This window comes from Somniosus microcephalus, chromosome 14 (assembly GCF_052327205.1).
Source record: "Somniosus microcephalus isolate GS21.2 chromosome 14, FLI_Smic_1.0, whole genome shotgun sequence".
Classification (NCBI taxonomy): Eukaryota; Metazoa; Chordata; class Chondrichthyes; order Squaliformes; family Somniosidae; genus Somniosus; species Somniosus microcephalus.
The window spans coordinates 26,590,821-26,610,043 of NC_141000.1; the positions used below are offsets into that span (position 1 = coordinate 26,590,821).

The following is a 19,223-nucleotide window of genomic DNA, read 5'->3' on the forward strand; positions in this document are numbered from 1 at the left end:
AAAAAGGGTTCACCCGAAACATAAGACTCTTAATTTCTCTCTACGGATGTTGCCTGGCCTGCTGAGTTTTTCCAGCATTTTCTGTTGTTATTTCTAGATTCTTAGTAACAGTTAAATTTCTCCTTTTCAAACCTAACATTGAATTTGAGCATATTATGATCACTGTTGGATAAATGTTGCCTTACTGTTAGATTAACTAAATCTGTCTCATTACTAAATCTAGTATGGCCTGCCCTCTTGTTGGTTCTAGTACATATTGCTCCAGAAAACTATCTTGAATGCACTCAAGAAATTCACTGCATTTCTGACTTGAGTTACTCTGCTCTTCCCAATCCATATGAAAATTAAAGTCTCCCATTGTAACAACAATGCTTTTTCTACATGCCTCTCAAATCACTGAATTAACATATTCTGCCATTTCATTGCTGCTATCAGGAAGCCAATTGACACCTCTGGTTACAGTTTTAAGTCCTCTCTTATTCCTCAATTCTATCCATAACCTCCGCTGATTGCTTTCCCTTATCTATATCCTCTCTTACTAATTTTGTAATAATGGTGCAGTTTAATACAACTGAAGCAGCTTGCTGGGCCACTTCAGATGGCAATAAATTGTCAACCACATTGGTGTGGGACTGGAGTCACATATAGGTCAGACCAGGCAAGAGCAGCAGGTTCCCTTCCCAACAGACATTAGTGAAGCAGTTGGATTTTTACAACAAGCCAACGGTTTCATGATCACTTTTACTACCACCAGGTTTTTGAAAACTGAATTCATATTCCCAAACTGCCATGATGCAATTTGAATCATAGACATTTACAGCACAGGAGGAGGCCATTCGGCCCATCTTGACCGTGCCGGCCGACAATGAGCTATCCAGCCTAATCCCACTTTCCAGCACTTGGTCCGTATCCTTGTATGGTACGGCACTTCCAAGTGCCTATCAAAGTACTTTTTAAATGTGATGAGGGTTTTTGTCTCTGCCACCCTTTCAGGAAGTGAGTTCCAGACCCCTACCACCCTCTGGGTGAAAAAGTTTCTCCTCAAATCCCCTTTAAACCTCCTACCAATTAGTTTAAATCTGTACCCCCTGGTTATCAACCCCTCTGCTAAGGGAAATAGGTCCTTCCTATCCACTCTATCTAGGCCCCTCATAATTTTATACTTCAATTAGGTCTCCTCTCAGCCGCCTCTGTTCCAAAGAAAATAACCGCAGCCTATCCAATCTTTCCTCATAGCTAAAATTCCCCAGCCCAGACAACATCCTCATAAATCTCCTCTGCACCCCCCTCTAGTGCAATCACATCCTTCCTGTAATGTGGTGACCAGAACTGCACGCAGTACTCTAGCTGCGGCCTAGCTTGTGCTTTACACAGTTCAAGCATAACCTCCCTGCTCTGATATTCTATGCCTCGGCTAATAAAGGCAAATATCCCGTTTGCCTTCTTAACCACCTTATCTACTTGTCCTGCTACCTTCAGGGATCTGTGGACATGCACTTCAAGGTCCCTCTGATCCTCTGATCTTCAGTGCCCTACCATTTATTGTTTATTCCCTTGCCTTGTTAACCCTCCCCAAATGCATTACCTCACACTTCTCCGGATTGAGTTCCATTTGCCACTGTTCTGCCCACCTGACCAGTCCATTGATATCTTCCTGCAGTCTACAGCTTTCTTCATTATCAACCACACGACCAATTTTTGTATCATCTGCAAACTTCTTAATCATACTTCCTACATTCAAGTCCAAATCATTGATATATACCACAAAAAGCAAGGACCCAGTACTGAGCCCTGCAGAACCCCACTGGAAACAACCTTCCAGTCACAAAAACACCCTTGAACCATTACCCTTTGTTTCCTGCCTCTGAGCCAATTTCGGATCCAACTTGCCACTTTGCCTTGGATCCCATGGGCTTTTACTTACGTGACCAGTCTGTCATGCGGGACCTTATCAAAAGCCTTGCTAAAATCCATATAGACTACATCAAACGCACTACCCTTATTGACCCTCGTTACCTCAAAAAATTCAATCAAGTTAGTCAGACACAACCTTCCCTTAACAAATCCATGTTGAGTGTTCTTGATTAATCCGTGTCTTTCTAAATGAAGATTTATCCTGTCCTTCAGAATTTTTTCCAATAATTTTCCCACCACCGAGGTTAGGCTGACTGGCCTGTAATTACTCAGTCTATCCCTTTCTCCCATTTTAAACAATAGTACCACATTAGCAGTCCTCCTGCACACCTGTAGCCAGAGAGGATTGGAAAATGATGGTCACAGCCTCTGCTATTTCCTCTCTTACTTCTCTTAACAGTCTGGGATACATTTCATCCAGGCCTGGGGATTTATACACTTTCAAAGATGCTAAACACCCTTAATAATTCCTCTTTCACTATGCTTATTTCATCTAATATTTCACACTCCTACTCCCCGATTGCAATTTCTGCATCGTCCCGCTCTTGTGAAAACAGACGCAAAGTATTCATTAAGAATGTCTTCAACTCATTCGCTGGATTAGTCCAAGCCTCTGGATTACTAGTCAACTACCCTCTAAATAAATGCATTTTTTAAAACCCATTTTAAGTTACAAAAAAGCCATATTAAGCAGTTGAGACCATTTCAGTCATCATCTCCTCACACATTTCTGGGGGCGGAGCAAGGGTAAGGAATAGTTGCCAGCCAGCACATGCAATGAAATCAATTGGAAAACAGCAAGGATTAAAAAAAAATGCTGGATTGCAATGAAAGAATTTCAGGCCCAAAGATTATAATTCAACTGCAATTAATTTTTGAAATCTGTGGCAAGGTAGCTTTTACTTTTGTAGAACATTTTTATGTCAACATTGCTCAGTCAGCAGCACTCTTATCTGATTCAGAAGGTTGTGGGTTTAAGCTCCATCCAGGACTTGAGCAGTCTAAACTAGAATGTACAGGAGTGCTGCAATGTCATAAGTTCCATCCTCCAGCTGAAACACTAAACCAAGGGGCCATCTGGCTGCTCAGGTGGATGTAAGAGATCCCATGGTATTATTCAAAGAATAAGTTGACGTAAAGATATTTCCACTGGTGGGAGCATCCAAAAGGGCCATAAATACTAGTCACTAATAAATTCAATAAGGAAGTCAGTCAGGAGAAACTTCTTTACTCAGTGACTGATGAGAATGTGGAACTCGCTACCACATGGAGTGGTTGAGGCAAATAGCTTGGATGCATTTAAGGGGAAGCAAGATAAGTACATGAGGGAGGAAGGAATAGAAGGATATGTTGATAGGATGAGATGAAGTAAATAAAGAAAGAGGCGGCTCATGTGGAGCATAAATACCAGCATAGTGTTGGGCCAAATGCTATGTTTCTGTGCTGTAAATTCTACCTGTGTCGTGACCAGCATCCCTCCCTCAACCACCACACACACAAAAAAAAATCATCAATTCATTCAACTCATTTATGGGGTCTGGTCGTGACACAAGTTGGCTGCTCCATTTGCCTACACAACTGTGACTGCACTTCAAAAGTATTACATTGGATGTGACATTTGTTGGGACGTCCCAAGAATATGATGAAGCTCTATGTAAAATGAAAGTTTCTTTTGCTTAAATCAGTATGATAGTTGGAATCAAAGTCTCAGTCTGTTTCAGGCAGAGATTAGGGCAAGAATGGCTAATGAAGAGCCCCTTCATTCCAAAGCACTAAACTTTGGCATTAAAATCGAAACAAGTGAAGCAGTAGCTCCCCAAATGGCTTAGTGCGTAAATACATCACCTGGTGTTGGTACTGAGCCATTACAGATCTATCCCCTGCTTGGTTTGTGCAGTTAGCCAATCTTATCAAGGCAACAACAACAGTGCCACAAAGAGCCTTCGGCCTCTAAGCTGGCAACCTGGGGTGGGGGTAAGAAAGAGAAAAAAATCTGCTTCCAATCGTTGGTGGATAAATGCAAGGGTGGACATCATTGAAGACTGCCTTGGGCCCAGCTGTGATGGTAATCTTTCTCCCTCCATCCCATTATCAAATAGTCTGATAACACATACTATCGAGGTTCACACACTAATGGGCAAGGTACAGGAAGACAGTGATGTATCTCAGCACAATACAGCGCGAGTAAACACAAGTCAAGGATGAGGAGGCCATTTAGCCCATCAAGCCTGCCCCTCCAGAAAGGGAAAGAAATGAGGGGATGTGAAAAAGTATAAAACAGCAATGTAACAAGGCATTTTAGAGAATTAGTTTAAAGATGACCTCAGCTGGTTTCCTCCTGATCTATCCTGCCCAACTAAATTCCAAATAACAACTGCAAATCTTCAACCCAGAACTGGGACAAATAAAAAGTTGCTGTAACATGACTGAACTTACTGGAATCCAAGTTTGAGAAGTTAGCTACTTTGATTTTTTTTTATAAAATGGAGGGAATGGAAAGGCACATCTTCACAATTTCACAAAAGCAGCGATAAAAATTACTCTACTGCGAGGATAAACACCCGACAGAAATTCAATCTATCCAATGCCACAAAAATGCTAGGAATTCAGTTTTTGACAACAAATTTGGGCACATTTTTCCATATGTATGGACATGTTATGTACACTAAAATGTAGCTGTACTTTATTGGTTTTGTGATACAAAAAGCACTGAACGTTAAAAGGTCTGTTGTACTGTATACGTTTTGCTTCCTTACATTTGTGTAAGAAAGGCTTGGTATTGTGCAATGGTGGGCTTGATTGAAAAACAAACTTGGGTGTTGAAAGGATATCCCACATGGGGTGCAACTTAAAGGATAAATTAATGGATCACAAAGCACCCCTCGGATAAAGAGAGCATTCGACGACCACTGATTGTTAACATTTAACCCAGGTAGTTCCTCATCTTTCATCATACCTTGAAATCACAGCACGGAGACATTTACACTTGTATGAAAAGCAGTGCTTGAGTTCTGCCTTTGTCTCAGTGCCATTTTACAAAAGTTCTAAATAAATAAACTTCAAATGTTTTCAGACATGACGCTAGAGACATTACACTTTGCACTGCATTAAAGTCTGAACCTGTATCATTAATTCAGATTATAGAACTCCAGCACTGCAATAAAACACTGACTATACTTTGTCAAATCTCCGACTGCTCCACCCACCTCCCAGCTGGTCTCTGGTTGAAGTCATTCATTCATATTGTGTTATGGAGCTCAAATTACTGCAGAAGCATTCTGGGAACAGAGGCAGCCTGAATGCAAGGTGAGGATTTCTGTGCTTTTGACAAGGAGGATGTGTGTGAGCTCATTGAAAAAAAGAGCATTAAAAAAAAAAATCAATCAGTTTCCATGTTTAAAAAGTAAAAAAAAAAAATTTGGAAGCCTCAGATCTGACAGACAGACATGCCAATTTGATACTCCGCCCCTTCCTGAGAATCTGCTCCTTAAAGCAGTCACAGAATTCAATTACTAGTTTGTAGATAAATACTTAGCCTATTTCTTGGATTACAAACATCAATGAATTCTACAAAAACATTTGATAATGAACATTAATTTAAAAATCGAGAAAGGTAGTGAAAGGTGACATGCTGAACTAAAAAGCTGTTTCACACTGATGACAACAGAGAACCAGTGACAAAAATATATAAGGCGGCAGCAATTTTGCTTTGCTATTGTGAAATACTTGAAAAGGAGACAGGCAGAAACAATGGGCAAATCATAGTGTTTTCAATTAATGGATTTCAGATTATTACTGTAGAACAGACTATATATTGCAAGAGCGATGGTCACAGTACTGCTTCCTTCCTACGCCAAGCAGAGGGATTGTAATACTCTTACTTCTATGTCTAATATTTAATGATGGTGTTTTTCATTAAAATTTTAAAATTATATAAAGTGTAGGCATCAGCTGTATGAACTGGAGTGAGACTTGAAATTTAGAAAGTTACACAGGGCCCTCATTCAAATGAGACAAAGGGATTGAATAGCTGCCAGAGATGAAGAGAAGTGCACCTCACCAGTCTAAAGTGAATACAGTTCCCAAGTACTTAGCACACAGGGAAAACTGGACATTCGTAGGCATGGAGAAGTTGTACATGCAGTAAGGAATGCTCTTCACATCATGGGGTTGGCACACGGAGGCCATGTATGACCTCAAGATTGCAAGGACAAACTCGGCATCACCCATGTTTGTTCAAAAAGTCTTGCCCCATAAGAAAAACTCTCACCTGATGACCACTGTCCACCTGCAGCAAAATGTTGCAGACCACATGACATCTGTCAGGCCTAGTCAACCAGTAGATTTTCTTTTCTTTGACAGCAATTTCTATCAATTGTGATTTTATGTTGTCTACTTTATACTGAGCATTTTTAAATATAAAAGTTGTCTCATGCACTGTAAAAATCATGGAAAATCAAGTGTACTGCATTAAAGATTCTAACCAGTCAAGGTTTCAACAGTTCAGTTAAGCAATGAGGCCTCTAATGCCATTAATGGCATTGAAACCATGCCTTTGGTCACTGATGCCTTGTCACTATAGGGTAGCTGTGCCAAGTCTGGCAGCACTCAATATAGTGCAAACTGGATGGAATGCACATCTCACTATCTTACCAAGTATTTCAGTCCAACAGTGATTAACCTTTTTCTAAACCCAGTGTTGTAGCACTGCACACTAAATCTACCACGTTAAGAGACATGTTATTTTACAGAACTGTGATTCTCCTACCGCATCCAAGCCAGAGGACTGGTCAATTGTAAAATCCACCCAGCTCAGTGAAGGCTGGGCAATTCTCAGCAAGGTGAAAGGTATCATTGCAAAAAATCCATTTGCCAGCTCACCCCTCCAGCAGACATCTCCTGCTAGCCCATCGTGGAGCAGTACTGACGCCAGTCGTACAGACCACCACAGCCTGCTGACCAGGGAAGGTCAAGGTAGAGAGCTTCCACATGGTGGAAGGAGGGGTAGGGGAAATATAGATCTGAAAGATCAAAGCTGCCTGTATAGAGGGGTAGACCATCTGCCTCCTAGCCAGCTGGGTAAAAATATTCCGAGCCCACATTGGCTATTTCTTTCAGAACTTTTACAAGCATATTGGTTAGAGGACAATGGCGAATCACTACCTATGGCTGCATAGTTTTGTTCTTTTTAAACGGGTGTGGGGGGGGAAGAGGGAGGAGAAAAGGATTTTAATCTGTATTCTGCCACATACTCCAATCTTTTTTGCCCCGAGATCACTGACTCTTGCTAGTGTAGAGGCCCGCATGCAACAGCTGCCACCCCACCCCACCCCAGTACTTGACCCAAGTGGCCACTTTTCAGCTGTGAGCTTTGACAGTGAGCATCAGCAGTCCATTTCATGTCAGAGGCATCTCAGCCTAAACAGGTCCACACAAGCATTTTCTCACGGGTGATCCGAGAGCCCCAGCTGAAATGTTCCCCCATCCCTTGTGCTGAAACCAAATGTAGCATCCCATCCACCCAAGACCAGCGATCAAACCTGGAACACTCATCAGTATAACTTAGTATCCATGGTGCTTACAGGAGTGCTGAGGGAAGCCAATTCTTTACACCCCCTCCAATTTTCTCCCTTTCCCAAGGTCTTGCTGTATGGTTCCATAAGCAAATGGCAGTCTCCAATTAACTCACCAACATGAGCATGCCCAGAATCCCAGTGTCTGAATCGAATCAGCAGCTGATGAGTCAGGGCCCTTGATGAGCCGATGCTGTCTGAGAGAGCCCAAGTTTAAATCCCCGTTCATGAGTGCACCTCATTAGTCCACTTTTAAATGATTAGTTCACACTAGACATTGATGTCTTTACCAAAGGTTTTTCCATTGCCGAGTGGTAGTTATGGCATATTATTTCAAGTATGATCAAAGTACCTTTACTCACCATCAATAGAGAAGCATTCCATTTGATCTATAGGCATTTAATTCCCAATAGAACCTCAATGTACATCTTCAAAAGGACACACGGAAATACTGTAGGCTGTTGATATTAATGCCCGACTATTTTGAGCCTCCACACACATGAACGTCAGTCTTGTGAAGCTTGCCTAATTGGTGCAGATGGTTAATTTAGTAAATAGCTGAGCCATACAGACTGAGCCGAGTTAGCTGAACTCAGCTGGGACAGGCAGGGCACTCCAATTGACCTCAGATCACTCTCTGGTGACACTTGCCCAACGTGCACATGTCAATGGTGGGGCAAGGACAGGATCAAACTCAGCTGTGATGCCTTGTGGTTGAATAATTCACCCAAATTCACTGTCTAGGCTCCCTCATTTAGAATGGCTACTTGGACTAGGTAATGGAGGGCACTTGAGCAAGGCATGGGAGAAATGTGGTGGGGAAAGGAGGAAAACAAAATTAAGCCAGCCTTGTAGCACACTAAAAAGCATTTTTAAGTTATTCAGGTCCAAATATTGCTTGGTTCACTGCAAGATATTTGAAAGGAAGCCAGTGTCTTACAAAATGAAGTCACTCGTAGTTTAGTTAAAAATACGCAAAGCCTTTTTAAGTTGTTCTCAAGTTGCTCTTTTAGCTGAGCAAGGAAATTAGAACAAAAATTGCTTATCTAGCTCTGCCTTTCCACAACTTCCAGAGGATTAAAAATGATGAGGTGTTACTTACATGAGAATTTCTTCAAACCTAAATAGTCACTACATACGTCAATTGCAAACTGCAGGCAAAGCAGCATGGAGCAGAAGGCTTGCAAAACTCATCTGAGTCAAGCTTTTTAAGGCCAGTGGGTGGGGTTAAAAAGAGGAAATAGGTTTAAAATCCATCAAGGAGCCTGCCCAAGCTGATCTTGTGTGTGTGAGATAGTGGCCAGCTCAAGACCTGGATTAGCAGAATCTTGAACAGTACACAACTCAGGAGTGCCAAGGCAGGAAGAACTTTTTTTTTTTTTAAATGCAAGTGAAAGGGAATATTTCAAGTCAGATATTTTTCAAATACTGCTTTAAAAAGGGGGATTAATTCAAGAAGGAGTTGGAACTCCATCCTGTCACCTTTGGAACCTGGTGCAGAATCAAGCAGAGTCTTGCTCAATGCTGTAAACTGAACATGTTCGATCACAGGCACTTGAGTGTAAATTCACCCCTCTCCAAAATGCTTTTGTTTACCAACAATAGCATAAATAAGCAAGCTATTCATAAATAAGCATAAATTACTTAAATGTTTCGCCTTCCATTCTTTGTTTAACATGTTTAAAAAAGGTCAAAGAAAATATGAAGAAACAGGATAAAATAAGCTACAAAATAAGGCCGTTTTGTACTGGAGACATATAGATCTGTACTTTCGAGATGGGTCTTGTGGGGTTTTTTTTTTTTTTTTTTAAAAAGAGAGAACTACATGCTTTTTATGATCACATCCTTCCCCAATAGATTCCCTGATAACTAGCCCAGGGTAACTTGAAAAATTCAAAATCTTTCAAGCTGTAATAGTAAACAGTAATTGGTGATCAAGCATCATCAGTGTATTGGCTTTGAACGCACAAATATACACAAGACATCTTCTTCAGCTGGATCATCATGAACCCAAATCAACTGCAATGTTTCATCAATAAAAAAAGCTTTCTATTAAAGGAAAATTCAAGGTTCAAATATTTGAATGTTTAAATTTTACATGCTAGGGAACACGATGTAGAATGAAATTTTACCAGCAGTTAAAATTTACACTTAAATTAACCTAGGAGCACAATGCATTAATGGCAAGACATTGACTTCAACGCCAACCTCAAAACACTTGTGCTTTCAGTTAGTTGCCCATCGTTGCCATCAGATGCAGATCAGCAGAGGCATGGTGCTAAGTCAATAAGGAGACAAGAATAATCAGCAGTTACATATTTGGCACGTGTTCAATTTCTGTGTGTGTACACTGGCTGACCACAGTGAAGCTTCAGAGATCTTTAGTTGCCACACATCCTTTCCAGAGCCCAGAATATACAGCTTCGGAGACTGCAAAGTTAAGAAATGTGGATAATGTGCACACAAAGAAAATGTTTCAAGAATGTGTTGTAACAAGATGTTCGAATGGTACTTTGGAAGTAATATCCTGTGCATCCAAGTATTAATCTGATCTATAGCAGTGATTTTTTTTTTCTTTTTCCTCTTAAACTCGACATGGTAGAATGCAAATTCAAGTTTTAAACGCTTATACTTCAATTTTTATCCAGATCTAGGAGATTCACTAAAGTTGTGAGGCGAACAGACACATTCAAGCACAATTTTCTCTTTCCACCCAAAACGCACTGGATTTTGTTTTCCCTTCTCTCGAATTATAAAAGATGTAATAGCAGAGCACTTGGAAAGCAGTGACTGGATCGGACAAAGTCAACATGGATTTACAAAAGGTAAATCATGCTTGACTAATCTACTGGAATTTTTTGAGGATGTAACTGGTAAAATAGATAAGGGAGAACCAGTGGATGTGGTGTATTTGGACTTTCAGGAGACTTTCGATAAGGTCCCGCATAAAAGATTAGCGTGCAAAATTAAGGCACATGGGATTGGGGGCAAGGTATTGACTTGGATAGAGAACTTTGGCGGACAGAAAGCAAAGAGTTGGAATAAACGGGTCGTTTTCCGAGTGGCAGGCAGTGACTAGTGGGGTACCACAAGGATCGGTCCTAGGACCCCAGCTGTTCACAATATATATTAATGATCTGGACGAGGGAATTGGATGTAATATCTCCAAATTTGCAGACGACACAAAGCTTGGGGGGGGGGGGGTGGGATGCTGTGAGGAGGATGTCGTAAAACTCCAGCACGATTTGGACAGGTTGGGTGATTGGGCAGAAACATGGCAAATGCACCATGTGGATAAATGTGAGGTTATCCACTTTGGTGGCAAAAACAGGAAGGCAGATTATTATTTGAATGGTAATAGATTGGGAGAAGGGTAAGTGCAGAGAGACCTGGGTGTTCTTGTACACCAGTCGCTGAAGGTAAGCATGCAGGTGCAGCAGGCGGTTAAGGCGGCAAATGGTATGTTGGCCTTCGTAGCAAGAGGGTTCGAGTACAAGAACAAGGATGTCTTGCTGCAGTTGTACAGGGCCTTGGTGAGGCCACACCTTGAGTATTGTGTGCAGTTTTGGTCGCCTTACCTGAGGAAGGACGTTCTTGCCATGGAAGGAGTGCAGCGAAGATTCACCAGGCTGATACCTGGGATGGCAGGAATGACGTATGAGGAGAGATTATGTCGATTGGGCTTATACTCACTGGAGTTTAGAAGATTGAGAGGGGATCTCATCGAAACCTATAAAATTCTGTCAGGCCTGGACAGACTAGATACAGGAAGGATGTTTCTGATGGCCGGGGAGTCCAGAACCAGGGGTCATAGTCTAAGGATAAGGGGTAAGCCATTTAGGACTGAAATGAGGAGGAATTTCTTCACCCAGAGAGTGATGAACCTGTGGAATTCTCTGCCACAGAGGGCGGTGGAGGCCAGTTCATTAAGTATATTCAAGAAAGAGTTGGATATATTTCTCAAGGCTAAAGGGATCAAGGGATATGGGGAGAAGGCAGGGACAGGGTACTGAATTTGGATGATCAGCCATGATCTCATTGAATGGCGGAGCAGGCTCAAAGGGCCGAATGGCCTACTCCTGCTCCTATCTTCTATGTATCTATATGTATCTATGAATCCCTTTGGCTTGGATACAGTTCTGCTGCTGCCAACTGCCTTCAGTAACATTCCCAAGTGGCCATTATTAATGCATATGCCTCAATATCCAGAGTCAACAGGCTATTCGACTGGAGTGGGGGGCCCGATCATAGTGAAGCCCGATCACATTCTCGCTCAACCCACATCCAGCGGAGGCTGTTGCATGGCAGTATCAGTGGGAATGCCAACAGTTAACCCCTCAGGGACACTGAGGCTAACTGTACGACCTCCAACTCCGCGCACAGCAGGGATCAAACCAAGGACCTTCCTGATCTCCAAGGGTCAGCTACTCACTGGATAAACTCTCGGTCATCGGGGGAGCCACGCCTGCATGATGACTTAAGCAGCAAGAGGCATTCCAGGAATATGGTGAATTTATCAGAAAGACTCATGGCCCCCTACTCTTCCATGAAAACTTACCAGTGCTCCTCTTGTACAAAACTGCATCACTCATACCCCACTAAATGCTTGGTCTACAATTTCTCCCCTTCTCTCTTGGAGGTATCATGCTGGGATAGCACCCCACAGGTGCCAGCCTCCATCCAGTAGCCCAAGTAGCCATTCTTCACACAAAAAGACAGCGAGTTGCAGTATTCTACTTTCCAGGTCAATCTTGTCCACACACATGAACGTTGCAGCACGGATTACAGTATTACTTTTAGAAGGACTTTCCCTTCCCTAAGCCCTGGGGCAGTATCATATTAACACCCTGGCTGCGATCAGATAACTAACCACAGAACAGTAATCCGGCCTTGGGATCTATCCGTTCTGTCTGGCAAAGTACCACGCCAGGCAGCATGTTTAATCTGTAATAATGGGGAAGAAGGGTAATCAAAATCGCTCAACTGCCCAAATATACGCTAATATCACGTGATTCGATTCACCTAACTCCGTCCATGTGGCTTCCTGCATTCACAACTGTGAAAGAAATGGTTATAGGGATTTTTATTGCACCTATATGCGTATAGAGGTTTCAAATTATATTTTGTAGAATTATATATTTTTGCTTGTGTTAAACATACCTGCCCATAGTTGTCTATTCCAGTAACTAATCTATTTAAATTTAATAAATCAAATGATGTCCTTAAAGACTGGCCAAGAGTTGATAGTCCTACAGCTTGAAGATTTTTCAATTCGGTCATGAACGTTGCATGGTTTTCCTTCCAGCCAGCCTGAAAAATAAAATATTTCAGTCATGCTTTCTCTGTTCAGAATTCTTCCAATTCTTTCATCACTAAAGTTGCAGGAAGCCAGTTTTCACAGGTCATTTTAGCAGGATATCAATACAGAAAAGGTATAGAAATTTGTGAAAGATTAGTAACTTCATAATAACATCAATAAAAGTTGAAAATGCATCACATTTTAATGGACTCAGGTTGCTCATAGTCATAGCTTCCCCATTTCCAATGGAGCTGCTCCAAGACCTACCTTGTCAGCAACATCAGTGTGGTTTAGCAAGAGTCAGACCCAATACCAGGGTCTACATACAACTCGAAAATATTATTTTAAATAACTTTTTTTTAAATATAAAAATTTGGAAGGAGTCATTTTAAACAAAAAGCATGACTTAAACTATCCTTCCCCTTTCGAGAAAGTCTGGTTACTCGTCTCAAAACTATCTTTCCCGTTCAAGGAGGAAAATCTGGGCACTTGGAATATAGGGAGAAGGCAGGGACAGGGTACTGAATTTGGATGATCAGCCATGATCTCATTGAATGGCAGAGCAGGCTCGAGGGGCAAAATGGCCGACTCCTGCTCCTATCTTCTATGTTGACTCAGTCCGCCATTCGCCTATAAAAAGCAAGTCTGGGTGGGAGGGTATGCTGTGAGGAGGATGTCGTGAAACTCCAGTACGATTTGGACAGGTTGGGTGATTGGGCAGAAACGTGGCAAATGCACGATAATGTGGATAAATGTGAGGTTATCCACTTTGGTGGCAAAAACAGGAAGGCAGATTATTATTTGAATGGCAATAGATTGGGAGAAGGGGAAGTGCAAAGAGGCCTGGGTGTTCTTGTGCACCAGTCGCTGAAGGTAAGCATGCAGGTGCAGCAGGCGGTTAAGAAGGCAAATGGTATGTTGGCCTTCGTAGCAAGAGGGTTCGAGTACAGGAACAAGGATGTCTTGCTACAGTTGTACAGGGCCTTGGTGAGACCGCACCTTGAGTATTGTGTGCAGTTTTGGTCGCCTTACCTGAGGAAGGACGTTCTTGCCATGGAGGGAGTGCAGTGAAGATTCACCAGGCTGATACCTGGGATGGCAGGAATGACGTATGAGGAGAGATTGTGTCGATTGGGCTTATACTCACTGGAGTTTAGAAGATTGAGAGGGGATCTCATCGAAACCTATAAAATTCTGTCAGGCCTGGACAGACTAGATGCAGGAAGGATGTTTCTGATGGCCGGGGAGTCCAGAACCAGGGGTCATAGTCTAAGGATAAGGGGTAAGCCATTTAGCACTGAAATGAGGAGGAATTTCTTCACCCAGAGAGTGGTGAACCTGTGGAATTCTCTGCCACAGAGGGCGGTGGAGGCCAGTTCATTAAATATATTCAAGAGTTGGATATATTGCTTAAGGCTAAAGGGATCAAGGGATATGGGGAGAAGGCAGGGACAGGGTACTGAATTTGGATGATCAGCCATGATCTCATTGAATGGCGGGAGCAGGCTCGAAGGGCCGAATGGCCTACTCCTATCTTCTATGTTTCTATGGGCACTTGACTCAGTCCGCCGTTCCCCTTTAAGAAGCAAGTCTGGGCACTTGACTCAGTCCGCGTTCCCCTTTAAGAATCAAGTCTGAGCACTTGACTCAGTCCGCCTTCCCCTTTAAGAAGTGTCACACACCCTTGTGGAATTGAGTCACCAAGGAATTCTGCACCACACTTACATTCACTATCAAGCCAATTTAAACATTTTTGAAACTGTCCAAGTTACTTTCTTCGCATCATCCCCCTCCCTTTTATGCTAAATAAGGCGGCGTGTCCATCGTAAAACCATTCCCCCCCAACCCATCATCCGCAACTGTGCATCAGAGGAAAATGTCGGCCATGTTGACGGTGCCTGAGCGGGGAGCAGGAAAACCCTCCTCTCAAACACAACAACACAAAAATACTAATAAAAGCCCAGCAATAATAACAACAAGGGCGCGGGTTTACCTTGATACCGTACGGCGGCTCATCGAAGGTCACCAACATGTACCTGTCCCCCCGGCTGGCAGGGTCGCGGGCTCGCAGCTGTTTAAAAACGGGCAGTAAGATGGAGGGAAAAGAGAGAGAAGACAAGTTAGGATCGGACCATCGCATTTGGCGTCAGCGCGGGGCCTGAGGCCTGTCTTTTCCCCACCCCACAACTCCCATTGCTTTTAATTCCTTTTTTACCTTCATGAAGGTCTCAACCGCGCCTTTGGCTATGTCCAGGTAGGTGGTGCCCAGATGGGTGCGCTGGCTCATGGAGGCGGACGTGTCTATGAGGAAAAGTAAAATGGGCATGGTGGTGGTGGGGGGAGTGAGTTCGGGGGGTCAACCGAGCTTTGGGGTTGTGGAGGGGGGGCAGAGATGGTGTAATGTAATCAGACCCCCGTCGACTAGGAGGAGGAGGCCTTGGGATTTGCGGGGTGATCGCACTCGGGAGCTGAGCCTCGGCTCTCTAGTCAGCTGGACACCGATGGCTCAACTTTCTGATGGGGCAAGGAGTTGGGGGGTGTGAGGGTCTCTGCCCTGTTGTGCCTGTCCGTCACCCCCTTCCCCGCCCCCGAGATCCAGGGCCGCTCCCTTCCTTCCCTCGCACACAGACACCCCGCTCTCTCTCAGTCTGTTTAGCTGCCACCACCCCCCCACTCCGCCCGTGTGCCTATCTCTCTCTTAAATGCCGCTCCGCACAACTTTGCTTCTCGTTTTAACTCCCCCTCCCCCCGCCGGCGTCACGTGACCCCGCTCCGTCCACCCACCGCCGGCTCTCATTGGTGGCGGCCGGCCCCCTTCGTTTTGCATATTAGAACCCGCCGCTCCAGCTCGGCGCTGCGCGAGGCCCCTTGTGCGCATGCCTGAGAGAGTGAGGCAAAAAAAATGAACACGTCAGTCGGTGTGTCTGCGCATGTGCGGACTTTTTCAAACCAAACCTGCCTTCCGAGCGCCCGGATTGCGGCACATGCGCAGTGGGCGAAGGGCAGTTGCGGAGCGCCTGGTGCCAGGAGCGGCATCCGGACTGGAGCGGCCCTGTCATCAGTCTGGCTTTGGCTATTTCATTTAATTTGACGATTTCATTCCCTTTGTTGGAACATAGAGTGGGCACGATGATCCATAAGCCAGAGTTTGTCTTAGACGGGGCTGAGCCCAAACCTCAATCAGCAAACAGCCCCAAGGACGGAAGAGTTCAAGTCCGGATTTATGGATTTTATATTCAGCCCATATATATATATAGCAACACATATAAGGGCAGATAAAAATAAAAAAGGCATCAAAGCTCATCCCTATAGTAGACATGCATAGAAGTTACAACACGTGCAGCCCACTGGAGCAATCAGTTCCAATCACGGACACCCAGTCTCGCCCACCTCTCCAATCTAACCTTGAATGTTGACGTAGTTTCTGTCTCAACCAAGAACCCTGGAAGTGAATTCCACAGCTTCACAACTCTTGTAAATAATTTTTTCTGCCCTTTTTTACATTTAATCAATGGCCCCTTGTAGACCACTCAAATACTGGAACAACTTCTTCTTAGGCAGTCCCTCGGAACCGAGGATGACTTGCTTCCACATTAAAAATGAGTTTGCAGGTGACTGATGAATCCAATGCGGGACCTACAGTCTCTGTCACAGGTGGGGCAGACGGCGGGTGGGTGGGGTGCTTGGGTTGACGTGCGCTCCTTGCGCTGCCTGCGCTTGGCTTCTGCTTGCTCCCGACGAAGAGACTCGAGGTGTTTGGCGCCTTCCCGGATGCTTCTCCTCCACTTTGTGCGGTCTTGGGCCAGGGATTCCCAGGTGTCGATGGGGATGTTACACTTTTTCAAGGAGGCTTTGAGGGTGTCCTTGAAGCGTATCCTCTGCCCACCTGGGGCTCTCTTGCCGTGCCGGAGCTCTGAGTAGAGCGCTTGTTTTGGGAGTCTCGTATCGGGCATGCGGACAATGTGACCCGTCCATCGGAGCTGATTGAGCGTGGTCAGAGCTTCGATGCTGGGGATGTTGGCCTGAGCAAGAACACTGACGTTGGTGCGCCTATCCTACCAATGGATTTGCAGGATCTTGCGGAGGCAGCGTTGGTGGTACCTCTACAGTGCTTTGAGGTGCCTGCTGTACCTGGTCCACGTCTCCGAGGCATACAGCAGGGTGGGTATCGCTGCTGCTCTGCAGACCATGAGCTTAGTGCCGGGTTTGAGGTCCTGGTCTTCAAACACTCTCTTCCTCAGGCGACCGAAGGTTGCACTGACACACTGAAGGCGGTGTTGGACTTCGTCATCGACGTCTGCCCTTGTTGACAGTAGGCTCCTGAGGTATGGAAAGTGGTCCACGTTGTCTAAGGCCTTGTCGTGGATTTTGATAGTCTGCTTCTATCTACCCTGTCCCATCATTTTAAAAACATATATTGTACCATAATAATTTGCATTGCTTTAAAGAAAAATTCAAATTTTCAAGTCTTCCTATTTGTAGTTCCTCATACCAGGTAGCATCCCAGTGAATATGTGTACTCGCTCCAAAGCCTCAATATCCTTCCTAGAGTGTTGTGCCCAATACTACAGATAGTACTCCAACTGAGGTTTTATTAAGGTTTTATATGGGCTTCTTATTACCACTTGACTTTTATATTCTATATTTTTTATAATAAAACCTAAAATTCCATCAGCATGACTGACAGCTTAAACTGGGGGAATGCAGAAGAGTACCAGCTTAATTATATTTCCCACCTCTGAGTCAGTAGGTGCCGGGTTGGAGCCTCATTCCAGACAGCTCCAGCTGGTTTTCAAATACTGAGTTGACATCCAGCGGAGAAGGGTTTGGTTTGAGCCACACTCCGGACAGCCCCAGTGAGTGGAAACCGGAGCACAGGCTCTGAATACTGGGTTGATGTCCAGCGGAGGTACTTGTGTCCAATGGGTGCGAGTGGCCACTCCCATTGTAAAGGGTGGGGGTGGGGGTTGGGGGGGCCCAACTAGGAACGGGTACTCCGAAGATAAAAACTGTGAGGAAGGCAACGGAAACCACCTCAGCTCCTTTTCCCTAGTAAGTGGCCCAAGAAACTCATCAGTGAGACTTGAGTTATGACCTGCCCCAGGGCAGAACACAGTGGGCAGAGGAGGAGACTGCATCTCAGTGAAAGGGTGTACAATTGGATGGGATACAGTGGGGTCGATTTTCATTGACCCGTGGAGTCAGATTTGGAGGCGTGCTGGGGGTTAAAGTCACGAATTCGGGGGTCCCGACACCATCCCGCCCCCCAACCCACCTCCATGTAAGTTTCAAAGGAGGCGGGTACCCGCCCCGCACTGGGACCCGCCTACCCGAGGTGGGAAGGGATTAGTGCCAATTAACAGGCAGTTTTTAGCCTAATCCCTATTTTAAAGCTTGAAGTGTGGGATTCCCAACTGCTCCAAACCATGCCAAGTTAGAGGAGTCGGGCCGTCGGGTTGAAGGACTTGGAGGGGTCGAGATGTCAATGTTCAGGTGAGTGATGGGTACATGAGTGCAAAGGTAACTGTGTTTGGTGTGTCTAAAGTGTGTAAAGAAGTTTAAATTACCTGTACTTACCTTTTAAGCCTTCCTCTAGGTTTCGGGAGTCCATCATCTAACCGGCACAGAAAGCAGAATGGCTGCGATCTGTCAAAAGTGACAGCCTGCAGCTTTCTGTGCCGGTGAGTTTTCTAACTGAGTCTGTGTAGAAGGACTCAGGTTAGAAATAAGACTGTCAGTGTTTGACAGCTTCAAACAGCTGTGAAACGCTGATATTTCATCTGTCAAAACATCTTGACAGATGAAATTTCAGTCTGTGACATCACCTGTTGCCGGGTGGCCCTTGGCCTGCTGAGCTCGCTGGGCTGACTCAACAAGGTCAATCAAGTTAAAATCACGTGGATTGGCTGCATCTCGATGGAGGCGGGACTACAACCCCGAAAGTTGTAGTCCCGCCTCCTTCCCGACTTCTGAATGAAAATCACCCCCAGTGTCTCTGTAAACTGGGTCCATAGAGGTAGAATGCCTTTGTAAACTGGGTGTTGAGAGAGTTACTGTTGAAATAACTTTTCAGTAAGTGAGTGTTCAGTTCATCTGCTGAAAATCCAAAAGTCACTTGTTTTTTCTGTTTTTGAATTTTAAAAAATACTAATTGTTAGGCAGTAGATGAACCAGAATGTTAAATTAAAATCCACTGTTTTCTGAGGGAGCATGTTCTGGGCTCCCTAGAAATACACCAAGAATTTTGTGCCTTCAACATTTGGATGCCAGGGTTAAGGCCATCTCCTCGGGGCTGGAGAGGAACTTGGAGTGGGAGGGGAAAGATCCAGTTGTCGTGGTCCACATAGGTACCAACCACATAGGTAAGACTAAGAAAGAGGTTCTGCTGAGAGAGTATGAGCAGCTAGGGGCCAAATTAAAAAGCAGAACCACAAAGG

General features: G+C 44.4%; 1 protein-coding gene across 3 annotated transcripts in view; it reads right to left on the reverse strand.

Moving 5' to 3' along the window:
- Nucleotides 1–15,477, reverse strand: part of LOC147107390 (integrator complex subunit 6-like) — a 131,379-nt gene extending 115,902 nt beyond the window's left edge. Inside the window, exons 1-3 of one of the 3 annotated variants that reach the window (XR_015080781.1) lie at nucleotides 15,002–15,477; nucleotides 14,780–14,857; nucleotides 12,648–12,797 (exon numbers count right to left, since the gene is read on the reverse strand). Coding sequence is in view for 2 of the 3 variants with exons in the window: in XM_086006387.1 (XP_085862513.1) it covers nucleotides 12,648–12,797; nucleotides 14,780–14,857; nucleotides 15,002–15,112 (339 nt within the window). In the remaining variant the exon portion in view is untranslated. The remainder of the gene's footprint in view (nucleotides 1–12,647; nucleotides 12,798–14,779; nucleotides 14,858–15,001) is intronic. The other 2 variants (XM_086006387.1, XM_086006388.1) reach the window with 2 other exon arrangements.
- Nucleotides 15,478–19,223: the final 3,746 nt, after the last annotated feature.